Consider the following 16876-nt stretch of genomic DNA (forward strand, 5'->3'; position numbering starts at 1 on the left):
AGGGCCAACGAATTTCAAAACTAAGATGAACGGCAAAAAATTCCTGCAATGAACAAAAGCCGATTACAAAAAAAATATCAACAGTCAAAACATCAAACATTTGCCTTCATTAGACCACGGTCGATTTTCTTGTGCTGGATTAAAATCAATCTTGCTCCAAGGGGGGTAGAATTAATTTGTATTTTTAGGCTTGCGTTTCTTGGCTTAAATGGCTAACTAATTTACTCCTGTGCACTGCTAGGCGTAAGATGGATGGGTATATGGTATGATTTGGGACCCAATCGTTTGATCGAGCTGAAATTTATTATTTCCAGTTTCGTTACCGCCAGGTCTTGCTCATAGAGAGAAAATGGCTGTTATTTTATGAGACGCGGAAAGACAAATTATGTCCCTAGCCTATCCGTCCGTTTTCCAGTGGTAATTAGTCCAAGTTGCTCAATTATTTTTTATCGAAATGAATATTATTTGGGTCACATGAAAATAGAAGCTTTTTGTTCTTCTTTGAAAGAGCTTTTCTCGATCTCATTCGCAAAGGATGTCACAATTGACCAGCACTATTTTCCTGCCTTCAGTAATTGCCTTTCCTCCTGTATCAATTTTATTGTTGTTGATATTAATCCTGGTGGTTTTTCGTCGTTGAGTAGTGGCTCAGTTGAACTTATTCCTTTGATGTTTTGATGTTGTTCTGCTTGTCCGTTGAAAGCTCCGATGCATGTGGAAATGTTCTGGACTTCACCAAGAAATCGGAGATGCGATATCAAGAATGTTAAATGATTCCCATTGTACAGCCCTGCCCAACAACAACAAAGACAGGAGAGCCCAATGAGGTTGGAAACAGTTTCTGATTGGTCTGAGAAAATGTTCTGACTTAATTGGCACACAAAGACAAATTGCATGACAATTGGTGCCACGCCATGCGACCAATAACAATGGAGGGGGCATGGCGTGTGTTGAAGAAGCTATCACATCTCACATGGTGGCCAGGTTCGACGCATGGTTAACCGTGGGCCTGGAGGCCTGATTTGGTTGTTACGGAGTTTACGCTTTGCTGATTCCACAAGTGAGCTATGCTTGTAGTAGCTACCACACCACCGTGATACCTTGATACGTACAAATGTATTAAGGTGGGTGTCGTATGCTTGAGCAATGGATCATCGGCCTCAGGTCCATTCAACAACGCTGCGAAGATTTCGATTCCGTACGAAACTGAAGCCAACGACAAAGTACCGCGACTTTGGCTATAAAAGCCATGGCGAATTTGGGAGAAGGTATCAGCTAGCTTCTGCAATCCACAGGAGGAGCTCATCTTCAAGATATCAAAATCAATCATCACCATGAAGTCTGTGAGTACCCCGTCTATTCAGGCTTGAACCTTATTCAGCCTTAGAAGCCCAGGAGTCAAACTTATTCTCTTTCTCTCATCGCTTTCAGTTGATCTTCGTTGCTCTTTTCGCCGCTTTGGCCGTTGCCGAGCCCGCCGCTGAGGCCGATGCTGAAGCAGGCTATGGTTATGGTTATGGACGTGGTCTCTACAGCGGCTACTATGGCTATGGTCGTGGTTACGGATATGGTCATGGTTACGGTTACAACCCCTACGGCTATTCTTATGGAAGCAGACACTACGGCAAGCGAAGCGCTGAGGCTGAGCCTACCGCCGTGGCCACCGCTGAGGCCGAAGCCGAAGCCGATCCCGGACACCTCTACGGATACGGCTATGGCTATGGCCGCCCTGCTTATGGTTATAACTACGGCCACTCTCTGTACGGATACGGTTATGGCCGTCCAGCGTACGGATACAGCAGCTACCCCCGATATGGTCTGGCTTACGGTTATGGAAAGCATTACGGGTAAGCAGAGTTCCATTGCGAGGTCATCCTCTTCTCGCTATTACATTTCAATTTTATCATGCTAGATAGTTGTATTTGACATTAACGTGTTTGGTCAAATGTTCTTGTTCACAAACAAAACTTAAACTACCTCACCACACTCGTTAACCTTTTGGATCCAATCGATTCTTCTCCCTTAATGACTTATTTGCATTGATTTTAGCAAACGATCCGCTGAGGCCGAGCCTGAGGCCGATGCTGAGCCTGGATACGGGTACGGATATGGATACAAAAGCTACGGCTACCCCTCTCGCTCGTACGGATACCGTGGCTCTTATGGTCATGGCCGTGCCAGATACGGTTATGCTCCCTATGGATATTACTACTAAATAGTATCCATCGCCAACAAGAACTGCCCTCCCAAACCATATCAAAACCAATACTCCACTTTCATTCCGACATTTCCATTCCTGTTGAATCGGAGTGGGATGTGCTAGAAGCAATCAATAGACATCCGTGTAAAGATGTGCGATGTGATTCTGAATTACATGACATTTGAGCATAGTGTGAAATACACAAGAAAATCTACCTTCGACTGACCATTCATTTTAATTTTGAATCGTAATGGATACGAAAGATTTGTTTCCGGAAGAAGGCTCTTTGAATACTCTAGCTACTTCAATAGAAGTGGAATAAAAAGGTTTTACTCTCCCAAGGGAGACTGGCTCGATAGTACCTCGCCAGTCTAACAATCCAAACAACGCCAACAACACATATTACTTGTAATTTTTTGAGGAGGGGTCCAAACGAAACCTTCCGAAGAGAAGAAAACCAACAAAGGTGGAGCGGGCGGAAAGTCAATCAATCTGCAACAACGTGGCTAGTTTGGTCGCCAGGTATTCCGAGTGTATCGTTTGCTCATTCATTATCCAGCTCCAGCTCCAGCTCCAATCCCAAGTTTCTGCTTCAGTTGACAATCAAATAGGAGGTTTAAGTAACGAGGTCTGCTTAAGTCCACTTTCCTTTCCCTTTCTCTAATCTAGTGTTTCCTACTCTTATATTGATATGGCTGGATAAGATTAACACTGTCTTACAGCAACAGACAAACCTTTTCAAAGAACTCGAAGTATAGCCTTTCATTTTAAAAGTACTGTGGATTACATTCCGTTTAGCAGTTCGAGAAGCAAACCTAAAACAAGTGATTTGGATCATTTCCATTATTTTAGAGATCAACAAGCCAAACAAGTATTTTCCCACTAACTACCATTTAAGATCATCTGTGTAAGGATATTTTTATCATCAAGTAAAAATCCAAATACCGACAATTATCGTATTTATAAGGATATATCGAACGAAGTGATTCTGATGATCATAAATTGTTTTTTTTTTAAATAGCACAAATAAAAAAAAGATTAGTGGCTGGCTTTCTGACAAAACGCTTAAAATCAATTAATGTTTGAGAGATCCGGGATTATAATCGCACATATACCACATATACTCGTACTAACAGATGTATGGACAGATAATGAAGTTAAAAACGTTACGCTAAGCTTGCGCTTGTTCCACATTTCGAATCTACCGCGCATGTGAGTGTGTGCCATACTGAACCCCAGGGACACGGAAGGACTTCGGGTCGTCAAAGGCCATGATTCGAAAGATTCTAGCGGGAAAGCCAAGAATTCAACCATTGCTCTTGAAGTCGTTCTAAGCTAATTCTTAACGTGACCGTTCATCATCGATTTTGTAGTTTCAAAATCTGACATTTATCTGGTTCGTCCTCTACTTGGCAATTTGAAACCCTCAACTCAGCCTGGGATTGAAACAGACAGGGCTCATCTTTCATTATCATGGTTCAACGTACTTAACTGAACCTTTGGACTCTCAATTAGGGATCATTTCAGTCGAAATCTGCATGGTCTCCGAGGTTATGGTTCATGTATGATGGTTGGCATTGCACAGACAGCAGTAAGCAGTCAAGACATTCACTCTGTATGCATGGTTTCAATCATCGGAGAAAGTTAGATTAGTCATCAAAACCATTGTGTGCCCCATTGAGTTCGTCTCTTATGGGACTATTGGAGAGTAAGTTCTGGCGCCAGGCACAGTTCGTATGCACTACTTACTACACACTCTGGCTATCACGCCATGCAATCCAGACTGTATGTAGTATTGCTCCACGGATGAAAGTGGTTCAGGGACCAAGCTACAAAGGTCCTACATACATATACGTACGTAGCATGTGCACGTGGAGAGACGAGCATAATTCATAAGAAGAAAGCCATGGCACAACCGGGGAACCTGTTGGTGGTGGTGGTTCAAACCAAAAAAGGCTACGAGGTAACGAACGACACCTGGCGCAGTGCAGAGTCAAAATCCACGTCTCCAATTTTTCATGCGAGTCCATTTCAGTCTTATCCTTGCACTCCCAACGAAAAGACGCAAGTCCCCTCTGCTTGGCTGTTGCCAAAAGGTGGAACACGAAGGTGGATGCGGGATCAAGACTGAACTCTGGCGACGAAGACACTTCTGACAAGAACGAAATGTGGATCGAGGACCAAGGCTAAGACAGGTAAGCTAAAGCGTTTTTAGATCATGTCCTCGGCACACGCTGATAGTTTATGATAGTTTAGCCAGAAATTAAGGCAGCTTTCACTTAGCGTTCCAAGAAACGAGGCAAATTGAGGATGAGGATAGAGGCGAGCAGTGTGTTCCCAACCATCCAGTCAGGGGGTACTCATAAGGATCATAATGATCACTTGATGGGAATTGAGGCCGAATCAATGAGTTCTGATTGGAGATGATCGAGCAAGGGGAAGTGGAGATGGAAACGAAAAGGACTGACTGCTTGTTTATGACATCAATACAAATTGATTCGATAATTGATCAAGAACGTGTCCGTTCGTCCTGGAATTTGCCAAAAGCCAATCCATTATTTCTCAGTTGAGCTGTTTTCGTCACCATGCGAGCGAAGACAAAAGAAGATGCACGAGCGAAACAAAAGCGCAAAGTCGTTCAATTGTAACCAGAAGAAACTAGCATTTCATTGTTTATAATTCTTTTGGATTGGGAGTAATTGAACACAAATCATTTGGGCCTGTTCAAGAAAAGCCATGTGGCAAAGTCCACAGAAGGAAGTTTTGTGAAAGAGCCCCACAGGACTGGTGGCAACTCAACAAGCGTTGTGGTCGCCAAACAGGCAGATGGTCGTGAAACATTCCTATTGCCCCTTCGCAATAATATCCCTATTAGAGGGGCATAAACCAGAATGGCTTCCACCAAATATTTGTATCCGTCACTATCATCCCCATCCTCCCTCACGTCCTTCCTCATCAGTCCATCGCCTCATTTCATTGTCTCTCAGAACTGTACGGACAGATGAGATGACCTCACTCACTTGAGATATGAGGTCTTTCGGTACTTACGTACGCTCTGTGTATGGATCCGCATATCTTTGCGTTCAATGGCTGGTGGTGGGTCTTCCGAACATCTTGCTTCGTCTATTTCGTAGAGAGCGCGGGGATGAAAGGCGCTAGTTGAGAGACAGATTGTCGGGAAGGAAGAACGAGAAAAAGAAGAAGACCAAGAGTCTGTTTTCCAATCCCCTGGTACGTAAGTCACCAACCACTACCACTACCACCACCACCATAGGATCTCTTCCATCAGTTGCCCACGATGTCTGCGCGAGTGCGTGGTCGAGCTTGGCGAGTCGATTGAGAAAAAAATTGCAGCTGCTCCATGTTCTTAGGCATTGGCAGTCTGTTCGGTCGGGTTGTGGAGGGATGGAGGGATGGATGGATGGACCGACGGGCGTTGTTCGTTGGTTGGAATTTTCGGTTTCGTGACCCGACGGAACGGAAGCCGGCTGCGTTCATTTTGAACACCACAGGGATAGATCGAGGGATGTAAGGATGGATATATTTTCCTCGATAGAGAGCTGGCTTTCGATGTTTCGAAGTCAAATCTGTGTTACTAATATTGCTAGCACCTCAATGTAAAAGCGAGGAGGGATCTTGAAGAGCATACTATCCACTAAATCACGGCGTTAAGCACGTGAGCATAGGCATGCCAGATCTCTATTGTTGGTCCGATGCGATTCCGTTCGCTTTATTTTGATGAAGTTCCTGGTTTTGAGAAATATGGTCCAAACTTGGCGTTCAATCAGGTAAAGAAAGCCATATGAATCTAGGTATCCGCAGAGTCCTTGGGAAAACGAAGCCTTGATTGCGCGCGCAAGTTCTGTCAAAAAAGAGCAGAAGGTGTGCTAGGGAATCTCCGTTAGGAGGTGCTGTCTCTCTCGCTGTCTCTCGCTGTCTCTCGCTGTCTCTCTTTCTCTCTGTCTCTCCCTCTCTTCCTCCAATCCGAGGAGATTCCAATCAGTAGTGTCTTCATCATTTGGAGGCGATCCATGTTATTGAGAACACATAGTCTCTCGCTTACTATCGGTGGTGTGTGTGTGTGTGTGTCCATATAGCCTAGCTGGCTCATTCGATATCCAACCACCAATAACATCCGGTCACCATGACCAGATTCCGGTTACCCGGTCACAACAGTCGTGCTTGAGGGTTGAGATGAGATTGACTTGAACCTTCGAAAGTGAAGTGACTCTTACAGTGCTTTCTTAACCTATACACGGTTTTCCGTCCACGAAACGCGTTTGAATAATGGTTGAATGCCTTTGCCGATATTATGTTCCCAGGTTCCCTTTTCCACTCAGGTAAGCAGCAACCATTGCTCCTCCGATGCATGTAAAATGTCAGTGCTCCTTCACTGCGTAAATAGGAGTTGGTATGGAAGTTCAATGAGCTGATTTCCATGAAATTAGCGTGGTGAACTGGTGTAAGTACGTATGTCTAAATCGAGGTATAGAACTGCGCTTGCCAGTTCCACCACCGTCACCACCAAGATCATCATCCCCGTCGTAAGGAACACAGAGGGAACCCAAGTAAGGTCTGGTTTCTTGGAAGACTAGTGATTTTGTTGTTGGCTGCGATTGCTTTGAACAACGGATCTCAAGTCTTCTTTCAAACCAGCACCAATGGCCATCGTCATAACAACGAGAACAAACTCGGGGAACATTCGACTCACCCATGAGTAAATGAAAGGAGAAAGAAACAACAGACAAGAGAAACAACGAACGAACGAACGAATCGAAGCCAACCAAACAGGCACTCAGAGAGGTCCTCATTCCCCTATCTATCCAGGTGGTATGTTGGAAGACTAGTGATTATGTTGTGTTCAGTCAGGGCGAACAACAAGTCTCAAGTCTACCCCATAAGACTAATGGAGATAACTCGTCCAACAAGAATAGCTCGCTTCATTCAGGCTGGTTGAATATGATCTTCATCTTCTTCATCATCATCATCATTATCATCATCATCGTTTTTCTTGTGCCCAGCCAAATCAGATCCATTCCCAGCTCTCATAAGCACTCATAAAATCTATGCTTTCTAACTGGATGAGCATTTCCACCTGAATGAACCTGAAACACAGAACCGGGACTAATCTTGCTCCCTTTTCTTTCTCTCCTCTTGTGAAGTAACGTATACTCCCATCCGTAGACAGCATTGCTCGATCATGCTTAATCCTTCCCTGGAAGCATTAAAGCTTCCAGTCTATTTCTGGGCTTTTTAAGTCTCAGCATTCATTAACCTCCAATTGAGAAGTCTCTATAGCTTTGTCATTGTTCATAGGGCAACCAACCCTCATTGCCTCACTGAAATGACCATGGGACACATTACGAAGAGGCCAGGGATGTCCAAGGGAGAAAGGAGAGGGGGAATTCCCCGGGGCATCTTTATTGCTTGGCGATTTGACCAGTCTTAGGAGTGAATAATATATTGCATGTGGGGAATCAAAATCGATATAAGCAGAAGGCCAGTGTGCCAATATTGAATCCACATTGCTTCCCTTAACCTGACTTGTATCCTCTTCGTAGGAGTGTGGGGATGGACGAAGGGCGAAGAACGAATCCGATAAGACAGGAATGACGTTAGTACTTACATTGACATCTGCTTTTGTTCTACAACGAATCGTTGTATTCCCTGTCAGCACGAAAGTGTTCAGAGTCCCTGGCTCATTCTCTTTCTCGCTCTGTGTCTCACCTTTTCATTATTTGCCTACTCTCTCGATCGTCATAAGCGGTGGTCTAGGGAAGCCCACCTCGACTGTTCTCAGCTTGCTATAGTTCATCGTAGTACAGTGAGTGTATGCACTACATTCGCTACGTACTACCTACTACGTACTCGTCCAATAATCGCTGGCTTCCCTCTCTTTCCATTGTTCCTTTCCTTATTTCTGGGGTGGAGGCCGTCAAAGCACAAACCCAATTTGTTGAAGTGCACAAAGAAGAAGGACAGGTGGTGTGTGTATGTGTGTGTGTGAGTGTTATATCATTTACAAATTTTTGATGAAAGCTAGGACGACGACAGAAGGAGCCTTGTTGTGCCGGTTTAAGATTCAAATTTTGACAAGCCTTGGCCAAACAATCAGCCCGTTCCCAAAAGGAGGAAAAAGAATCTACACCCGATTCCAGATTTCGATCTCAATCCGCGTAGTAACGTTGCAGGGAGATATATTCATAAATGATTTGATGTGAAAGCACAAGTCCTATACATTCCTTGACGTTGCTCAATGCCTCATCGTCGTCGACTTGAAGAAACTGCCACATGAAATATTCTATTGCTTCATAGTATTTTTTCCTGCCTGTCGATAGTGGAAGCAGACGGGCCAGGAAGCATGTGTCCCACTGGGACAGGTAGTAGTAATGACAAAGCCCTTTAGAATTGACGAAGAGGACCACCTGGATGGTCCATCAATCGATAGCTGTACACACACCGAGCCATGTTCATAAATTATGGATAGCCTTGGATTTAGCTCCACTGTTCGTGTTCCACTCCACGCATGACCGCCGCCGGTCGAGTACTTGTGGTTGAAAGATCTCCAATGGCTCCTTCCCCTCTCCTTACTGGTTTCCCTTGGGACGATTCTCGCCTTCATTTGGAGCTAGTCACTACATTTTTAATGAAGTCAACAGCAACTTACGGTTCTTGTCCAATTTGCCTGCAATTATGACGGCATCTCCCCTCGCCTTGTTCTAGCCGAACAATGGGCATTGAAGAGTGTGCACCGGGCTAAATGTGTCCTATTCGCTAGCAGGTGTGATCCAGCACCCAACAGTAGTGTATACGAACTTTCCACTTTGGATTGCAACGAAATCATTGGATTCTTCTTTATGATTGCACGATTGTCTTTTTCAGGTGGGATCTTCCCCCCGACTAATTGTCCAAAAACAGTGGAACCAAAATTGGAACGGCAAAAGCGAAAACAGAAACAATGGCCGCTGCCACTGCGGCCGCTGCGGCTGCTGAGCTCTCCCAATTGTCTTCCTCAGATTCAATTTATGGCAAATTGCAAAACTTCAACATTGAGAAAAAGATAGGGAAAGGCCAGTTTTCCGTGGTTTATCGCGCCACATGCCACATCGACGGTCGAACTGTGGCTTTGAAAAAAGTCCAGATCTTTGAAATGATGGATCCCAAGGCTCGGCTGGACTGCATGAAAGAAATCCAACTCCTCCAGGTAATAAAAATCGATTGACATTAAATACTTGAAACCGAAGATCCCGTACATCATGATCGATGCTGTTCCACTTCAGCAATTGGATCATCCTAATGTCATCGCATATCTCGCCTCGTTCATCGAGGAGAACGAGCTGAACATAGTATTAGAGCTGGCTGATGCCGGAGACCTCTCGCGGATGATCAAGCATTTCAAGAAACAAAAGAGGCTAATACCGGAGAGAACTATTTGGAAGTATTTTGTCCAGCTGTGCTCAGCGTTGGAACACATGCATTACAAAAGGGTAATGCACAGAGGTACGAAACCTTCCGCGGTCATAACTTGATGCACGTGATAAAACTTTTACCCTGCAGACATCAAGCCTGCCAACGTCTTCATAACCGGTGAAGGAGTGGTGAAACTCGGGGATTTGGGATTAGGGCGGTTCTTCTCATCCAAAACGACAGCAGCCGTGTCCTTGGTCGGGACCCCTTACTACATGTCCCCAGAGCGGATTCATGAGCACGGTTACAATTTCAAGTCAGATATCTGGTCCCTGGGCTGCCTTCTCTACGAAATGGCTGCTCTCCAATCGCCATTTTACGGGGACAAGATGAACTTATTTTCTTTGTGCAAGAAAATCGAGCAATGCGATTATCCCCCTCTCCCGTCAGATCAGTACTCCGAGGAGCTAAGGTCCTTGGTGGCAGAGTGTATCAACCCATATCCCGAGAAACGTCCCGACGCGGTACATGTCCACAAGATTTCCCGGACCATGTTCGAAAAGTAAGCACCATTCCGTGGACTGGGTGTTATTGACATGGGGTTTTCATGTTTATTAACCCATTTTGGCATTGCAGAAACCAGCCCCCCTCGAGTGCCATGAGCTATATAAGCTACAACCCAGCCTTAAACCCGGACGGCAGCAACAACTCTAGCATCTCCTCTAGTTTGAACAACATTCGGATTAGAGATGAATGAGACAGGCCATCACAGACTAGAAAGCCCTTTCGAGGTTCGGAGAACTCCCTCCCAGAAGATCCGGCCTTGAAATGGCTGAGAGGTGGTAAACCAATCAAAAGTACCAAGTATGAAGTCTACAAGAATGGTTTGGCAGATGATTCGAAGCCTTTGGAGTGCAAAAACTCGTTCCCAAGCTCAGCACAGTCCAAGTATTACAATGACCAATTGGGTGAATCGTCTTACAGTATTCGGGGAGATGTGGCATTTGGATCTCGAAAGAAAGCCAGCTTCTAGGGAAGTTCCTACATCAGTATTAAAGGCACTGAAAGATCGGTTCTAGTCTGTGAGGAATGACAAATGGGAAGAATGTCTGTGATATCTATGCAACTTTCAGAATACATCATAACATTATTAACATGTCCAACCATTGCCAAGGACATGAGGTTTAAATCGGACCAAAAAAAGACCACAAGCGAAAAACAGCTAGTTATTCTTGAAGAAGATATACGACACTAAAACACTATAAACAAAAGTTGAAAACAAAATATATACTATATCACCTATCAACAGTATGTTTATTGTCGTTTGTTATTGACGTTTTGGGGATGTCACTTTACAATCCCTTCTCTCATACATGAATAAAAAAGATCTTCAAAAGGGAACAAACTACATTTGGAATTTGAATCAGTTGTTATCGATTGCTTTCACGTAAATTTAGTATGATTTCCCGTATTGCTATTACTTGTTTTTACTTCACCCACCCAAAGTATTGAAAAGGAGACAATGTCCTCCTAAAAAATTGGTAATGTCATCATGGACCCGTATTTCAATCTCCCATTACTATGAAGTTCTTGAAGTAAAAAAAGAAATGCATGTCTTAGTTTCATGCAAAGCAATGAAAAAAATCTTCTTTTTTATACTAAGGTGTCAAATCTTAAGCATATTCATGTTAGCATTAGGTTTTGAACTAAAGCTACCAGTGATTACGCAAACGTTGGAGATGAGTAATTGAGCATGGTATGGCGTTGCCTAGTGTTTGGAACTGGAACTGACAACCGTTTTTTTTTTAAATACTGAACTGATACCTGTTTTTTTTTGCTCTAAAAAGAGGGTCTTGCATTTTTTCAACCTAGCTTTTTTAAAACTTGGACTTAACATATTTTGACCCTTTCTTTAGAGTAGTCTTGTTAGCAACACTCAAAAAAAACAGCGACGAAATATTTCTAACGAACTTTTGGAGTCCGTTTTGATACTTTTGTTTAGATTATGAAAATGTAATACAGTGTTAGATAGAATCCTAATGCAATCTTCACGAGTCGACTGTAATCCCAAAAAGCTGCTTTTTATGTGGCCATACCATTAAAAAATGTGTGAAATTATGCAATCTCCAACTTAGCACAAATTTATAGTCCATAGTGATGAAGCAAATGATTCTGTACTGTTTTCCTTTTGAATTACCCTAATATTTTCATGAATCTCCATCTTTGTTACTTCTCACTTTTACTTTAGACATGCTAACTCATGAAATGATGTTCATTGATTTTTGATCACAACTCAAACAACACAATTCAAAAATGAGAAAAAGTTCATTAAAATCAATCAGAAAGTGGGCGGTTCTTGTCACATTTCACAGATAGAGATTAAAGTTGGGCGAGCAAGCCTAATCATATAGACTCATAGAAAAAATGTTGTTCGTATGACGAGCAGAAATTCGAGATGCTTTTATTAACCGGTTTATTCCCAATTGTTCGCTTCAACTCTTTCGCACATCCGAGCCGTCAACCTTCTGGACATTCTTCTCGACGTAAAAACAACATATTTTGTCGGGGCTCATTAATCAAAAATCAAACATGTCTAGACAGAAACGAAAGCAAGGAGCAAGGAACAGACAGACTCCAAAAATCCGTTAAATCCTTGCAGAGACTAAAGTAACTTTTGTAAAGTTACTTTAGTCTCTAGATCAAAAATCCGTTAAATCCTTGCAGAGACTAAAGTAACTTTTGTAAAGTTACTTTAGTCTCTAGATCCTTGTTGCGGTCATTAAAACACACCAAAACGTGATACTCTCTTTATGATTTCCATTCTCAATACAAATCCACAAAACAGGCTACCGTTGGGTTGGGACAAAGCTCAAGCATGCTTTTGAAGACGTGCAGTGTCAGATGCCTTTTGAATATTCTCTGAATACTACGTAGTAATGCTCGGTCGAGTCCGGCAAAAGTTTCACTTGTGCGAGTGCTTGGATTTTCTGACTCTTTTTCGGACTCGCCGAGGCGGAACTTGAGTTCGGTAGAGGAATCGAGTCTTTTACTGGATTCAAGTCAAACAAAAAGACCCGCCTTGCTTTCACTAAGCTAAACAAGCCTAATGAAATCGTCATCCAAGAGCTACTTTCTTAGAAGGTTAATTCATGACGAAGAAAAGCCCGTTTCTGACAAAATTCAATGGAAATATTTTTTCGTATTTTTGACAATTCGGGCCAAATTCTCAAAAATCGAGTAAAAGACTCTAATGGACTCTCGTTTGGAAAGATTTACCTACCTTCAAACAGATACTATCGAACTTCAATTGTCTTATTCTGGTCTTAGCTTTAATAATCTATTTTGAAGTTTAGAGTCTTTTCAAAAGATATTCGAAAACGGAGAAATGAGTTATCAGTTGGCAAAAAGTTTACCTACAAGTGGACTTGAACCAAAATGTGATAGGACAGAATTTAGCGGAAATTGTAAAAATCCAGAAATGACTTGGGTTTTCATTTGTTCTTTTCCTTTTCTATGGAGGATGTTACCCTTCTCCCCCCCTCAAAATGTAAACAATAACAAACGCTGGCTCTGAGAGGCACAGCACACTAGGACATGTACTATGTGTATAAGGAAGCTTTTACTATCTGATCCTTTTCTCAAAAGCAACTATTGCTAGAAAAAAATTAAGGCAGTTCAGTTTTGAATTGTTTGATCTTGAACTTTTATTTGGCATCATATGATTTTCTGTGCCTAAATTAGATTATTTGCGTGACTTTCCATGTATCATTACTCAGAAAGTAGGCTACGTTTAAAGCAAGCAGGCAATTTTAAGTGAAAAATATTAGAGCGCATTTGTGTTGTCTTACATATTTATGAAGGGTTATATTGTTATATGTATTGTTTGTAATTTCAACTGAGCATTTCAGCTGAACATTCCACAAATTCAACAAATGCAAAGTTTGATATATTTTTTTTGTTTGTTTTTTCACGGGCTTTTCTAACCGCTACAGGGAATGTAATCCCCAGTACTATTATAATGAAAGGTTATAATTCACCTATTTATTACCTTTCAATCTTTATATGATATTTGGTCTACCAACGAATTTGAGTTGGCAGACCGAGCTAGTCCTTTAATGTAGGGTTGATCTCGACCTTTTGCAAACCTGCTGAACTCAATGGAGTCTAAATGGGTGAAGCATATTCAAGATGTGGCTGGACAATCGACTTGTACAGAGTTAGCACCGTGATGCTATCTCTGGACTTAAACGTGCGATATATCCAACCACACATTTGAAAAGCTTTACCCACCTTCAACTGGATATGCTCATCGAACTTTCCATTATCCTGGAGGACTACACCTAAATCCTTCATGGATGAGACTTACGGAATAGGGTCAGCTCTAAAACTACGAAACTGAGCTGTCCTATTTCTCGCCTTTCTTTGCGTCCCTTCTTCGTGGACGGAGGTAAATCGTACATTAAAGCACGTCTTAAGTCTTATGGACTGACGGCACATGTACGGGTGAAAAAAGGACAATCTACCTTTGAACATCCCTTCTTCCTATTGTACTTCTCAAGGCCGAACTTGAGAAGTTTTTGAAACCATTTAGGGTGGTCAAACTGACAGCTTTTTCCTTCTTCAGGACAAGGTTGCTTCCGGTAAACAGGACAGACTGTTTTCTCTACAACTGCCTCTTCCTGCTCTTTTTTAAGAGGAAATACTACTTCAACCTCTACATTGGTTAAATCAGTCAACTTCTCAACTACTGGGTGAGCCTGTTCTTCAAGCAGCACCCTGGTGTCATTGACCCAAGCCACTAAAGCCTCTATAATAAAGGGCTTATTGACTACGGAAGGATCCTTCCCAGCTAAGACTAAGTCCAAACATTGTCTAGCCTCTTTGCTGACTTTTCCAAAAATAGCTTCCATCATGAATGCAGGAGGAACTATCTATGAGCAACAAAATCAAGAGACCAAGAAAAACGTAAAGAAACTAAAAGGCTACGCAATCTTGTCCTGAGATACAGTACAGCAAAGCAAAATAGGAATGAACTACTTCACATCAAACTAAACATATAAATCTTAGATGGAGATAGTAAACAAGAAGTAAGGGACAGAGAAAAGCAAGGAATCAAAAACACATGTAAACTAGGGAAAAAAAACCACCGAAACACGGAAATAAACTCAACAAACTGGTCTAACACAAAATGAAATCAATACACTATTGAACAATAAATTCTAACTGTAAAGGACCAATAAAATCAATCTAAAGAACTATACATAACGATTTGGAACTAGAAATACTACACTACAGATCAGAGAGAAACTGCTAAAGCTAAACATGAACATAAATGAGCAATAAACTTATTAGAATTTAAAGTAATTACGTCGTACCAAAGAGCCGTAAAAAAAAAAAAAACCTAATTGAGTGAATGAATGGCAATTCCCATTCATTCACCCACACACAAACACTAGGAACACTACACGTGCACAGCTACCAAGGAGCAACAGAGGAACTCACACCTTGGTTCGAAATTCCTGGGAGATAAGAACAGCAACAAAAATGCGACTGTTCTCAGCGAGCTCAAAAACAGGAATGAATATGATGTGATAATGAATGCGAATTTTTAAGCCGTTTTTTTCGGAAAGTGTTTAAAATAAGCCTCATATTATTAATCAATTGAACTTCAATAGGCGCTCGTGATTTTTTTTAAAACAGGCATTCGGGAATTTGTGAAATCGAAAGCAGGCGTTGAAAAGTAAATTGTACGGCAACAACGGTTTCATTCACATGAAAAAATAGTGGAAAAGTGAGCGTCATTTTTTATTGTACTCTTTGTACGTTTAACCACAATTCAGTTTGTTATATTGCCATAGTTTTTGTTATTTTGACATAGTGCCATTTCTTTAGGCCAAATCTACAACTACCCATTAAATTATGAGTTTTGGACAAACGTAACAAGTAAAAAAAAATGATCATCTAGCAAAAAAACATGGTTCACTAACAATGCTCGCCACAGGGTCTTTGGAACATCTACAAAGTAGATTTTGTCTTTGGAGGTAGTGTCAGCGCTAACCATGTCTTAACTTTCTTTCATTTTGATGAAAACCAAGGGGTTTTGGTCTTGTTTCTTTTTAAACCTTTGAAAGAAAACATGTTATAAAATTGCAAGTATTCATTGAAATATGTGGCCCCCTCCCCTGGTGGTGCACTATTATAAGTAATAGACAAGGTTACCTTGTGCATTGATACATAAACTTTAACCTTGAAAAAGTTATCTGTTGTATTGTCATTTTTTTTCTTTTCAATAATACGCAAGGATTACTCAATAATCTCCATAAAAGTGATGCTTTACACGTGAAAACGTGAAGCACTCTCCTTTTTATGCCTCCCACGGAGTAAGAAATACGAGAGGTTGCGGAAAGCCAGCTTATGGGTAAATACTACTGATGGAAGCAAATAAATAATCACGGGAGGTTGCCACCAATTTACATTTTCAGTGACATATGGCGTCACTAGCCGAGTGGCGGAAACCCATTACTTATTTACAAAAAGTAACCCTTATTTTTCTTCGATCAAACAAGGGTTGCTTTTTTGGTCAAAGCTAACCTTATGATGGAAAGGGTGATACTTTGACTTTCCTAGCTTTCTAGCAATCCTGATTTTGAAAATTTATTTGATCCCATCACTGTTAAATGCAAAATTTTGATTACAACTAGTGATGGGATCAAACAAGTTTTCAAAATCAAGGTTGCCGAAAAACTTGGAAAGTGAAGCACCGACAGATTACATCCCCACGTAAAATGTTAGGTTAAGTTTGAATAAAAAGCAACCCTGGTTGGACGAAAGGAAAATCAGGATTTCTTTTTGAGACTAACCAACGGGATTCCGACATTCCACCACCAGCGATGCCATGTGGTAATGAGAATGTGCATTGGCAGCCCTAGTTGCAACCTCCCGTGATTATTAATTTGGTCCCCATAAGTAATCTACAACCTTTGTACCTCTTTTCCCCAAATTTCCTTCTCGAATGACTAGCATTGGTCAGTTTCCATGAACATCCATATAAGAAGGCCATATTAGACCAATATTATAAGAAATAAGTTAGATTGCTCATAGCTGCGACGAGGAGCCAAAACATTTTGTTCAAAATGGACTATTTTCCAACGTCTATGGATGACAATAGTAGGTCTCAAATCAAAACAGAGTGTTATAGAAATAGAAATGTCATAAACAACTCACGTGTTAGGGGCCAATTGGACAATGAGACTTTGACACAATAGGGCT

The 16876-nt window shown here is 41.7% G+C and overlaps 2 protein-coding genes across 3 annotated transcripts; both read left to right on the forward strand.

Moving 5' to 3' along the window:
• The first annotated feature begins 1183 nt into the window (after positions 1 to 1183).
• Positions 1184 to 2414, forward strand: LOC131888324 (sulfur globule protein CV2-like). Its single transcript, XM_059237163.1, has 3 exons — positions 1184 to 1343; positions 1432 to 1847; positions 2050 to 2414. Exons 1-3 carry the CDS (start codon positions 1335 to 1337, stop codon positions 2213 to 2215), a joined length of 591 nt encoding a protein of 196 aa, XP_059093146.1. The 5' UTR covers positions 1184 to 1334; the 3' UTR covers positions 2216 to 2414.
• Positions 2415 to 4234: 1820 nt separating this feature from the next.
• Positions 4235 to 10913, forward strand: LOC131888320 (serine/threonine-protein kinase Nek7-like). Of its 2 annotated transcripts, none has more exons than XM_059237157.1 (5): positions 4235 to 4395; positions 9083 to 9404; positions 9481 to 9700; positions 9758 to 10169; positions 10244 to 10913. In XM_059237157.1, exons 2-5 carry the CDS (start codon positions 9159 to 9161, stop codon positions 10362 to 10364), a joined length of 999 nt encoding a protein of 332 aa, XP_059093140.1. In that variant the 5' UTR covers positions 4235 to 4395; positions 9083 to 9158; the 3' UTR covers positions 10365 to 10913. The 2 variants fall into 2 exon arrangements, with proteins under 2 accessions (XP_059093140.1, XP_059093142.1); XM_059237159.1 differs by lacking the exon at positions 4235 to 4395 and adding an exon at positions 6352 to 6540.
• The last annotated feature ends 5963 nt before the right edge of the window (positions 10914 to 16876 follow it).

The sequence above is a fragment of the Tigriopus californicus genome, chromosome 10, assembly GCF_007210705.1.
Source record: "Tigriopus californicus strain San Diego chromosome 10, Tcal_SD_v2.1, whole genome shotgun sequence".
Classification (NCBI taxonomy): domain Eukaryota; kingdom Metazoa; phylum Arthropoda; class Copepoda; order Harpacticoida; family Harpacticidae; genus Tigriopus; species Tigriopus californicus.

Bases quoted from the DNA above. Each gene is read 5' to 3' on its own strand.
- LOC131888320 (XM_059237157.1), top strand. From the start codon at position 9,159: ATGGCCGCTGCCACTGCGGCCGCTGCGGCTGCTGAGCTCTCCCAATTG. The intron at 9,701-9,757 runs GTACGAAACCTT...TTTACCCTGCAG, and splicing joins CAAAAGGGTAATGCACAGAG to ACATCAAGCCTGCCAACGTC. The intron at 10,170-10,243 runs GTAAGCACCATT...TTGGCATTGCAG, and splicing joins TCCCGGACCATGTTCGAAAA to AAACCAGCCCCCCTCGAGTG.
- LOC131888324 (XM_059237163.1), top strand. The intron at 1,848-2,049 runs GTAAGCAGAGTT...CATTGATTTTAG, and splicing joins GGTTATGGAAAGCATTACGG to CAAACGATCCGCTGAGGCCG.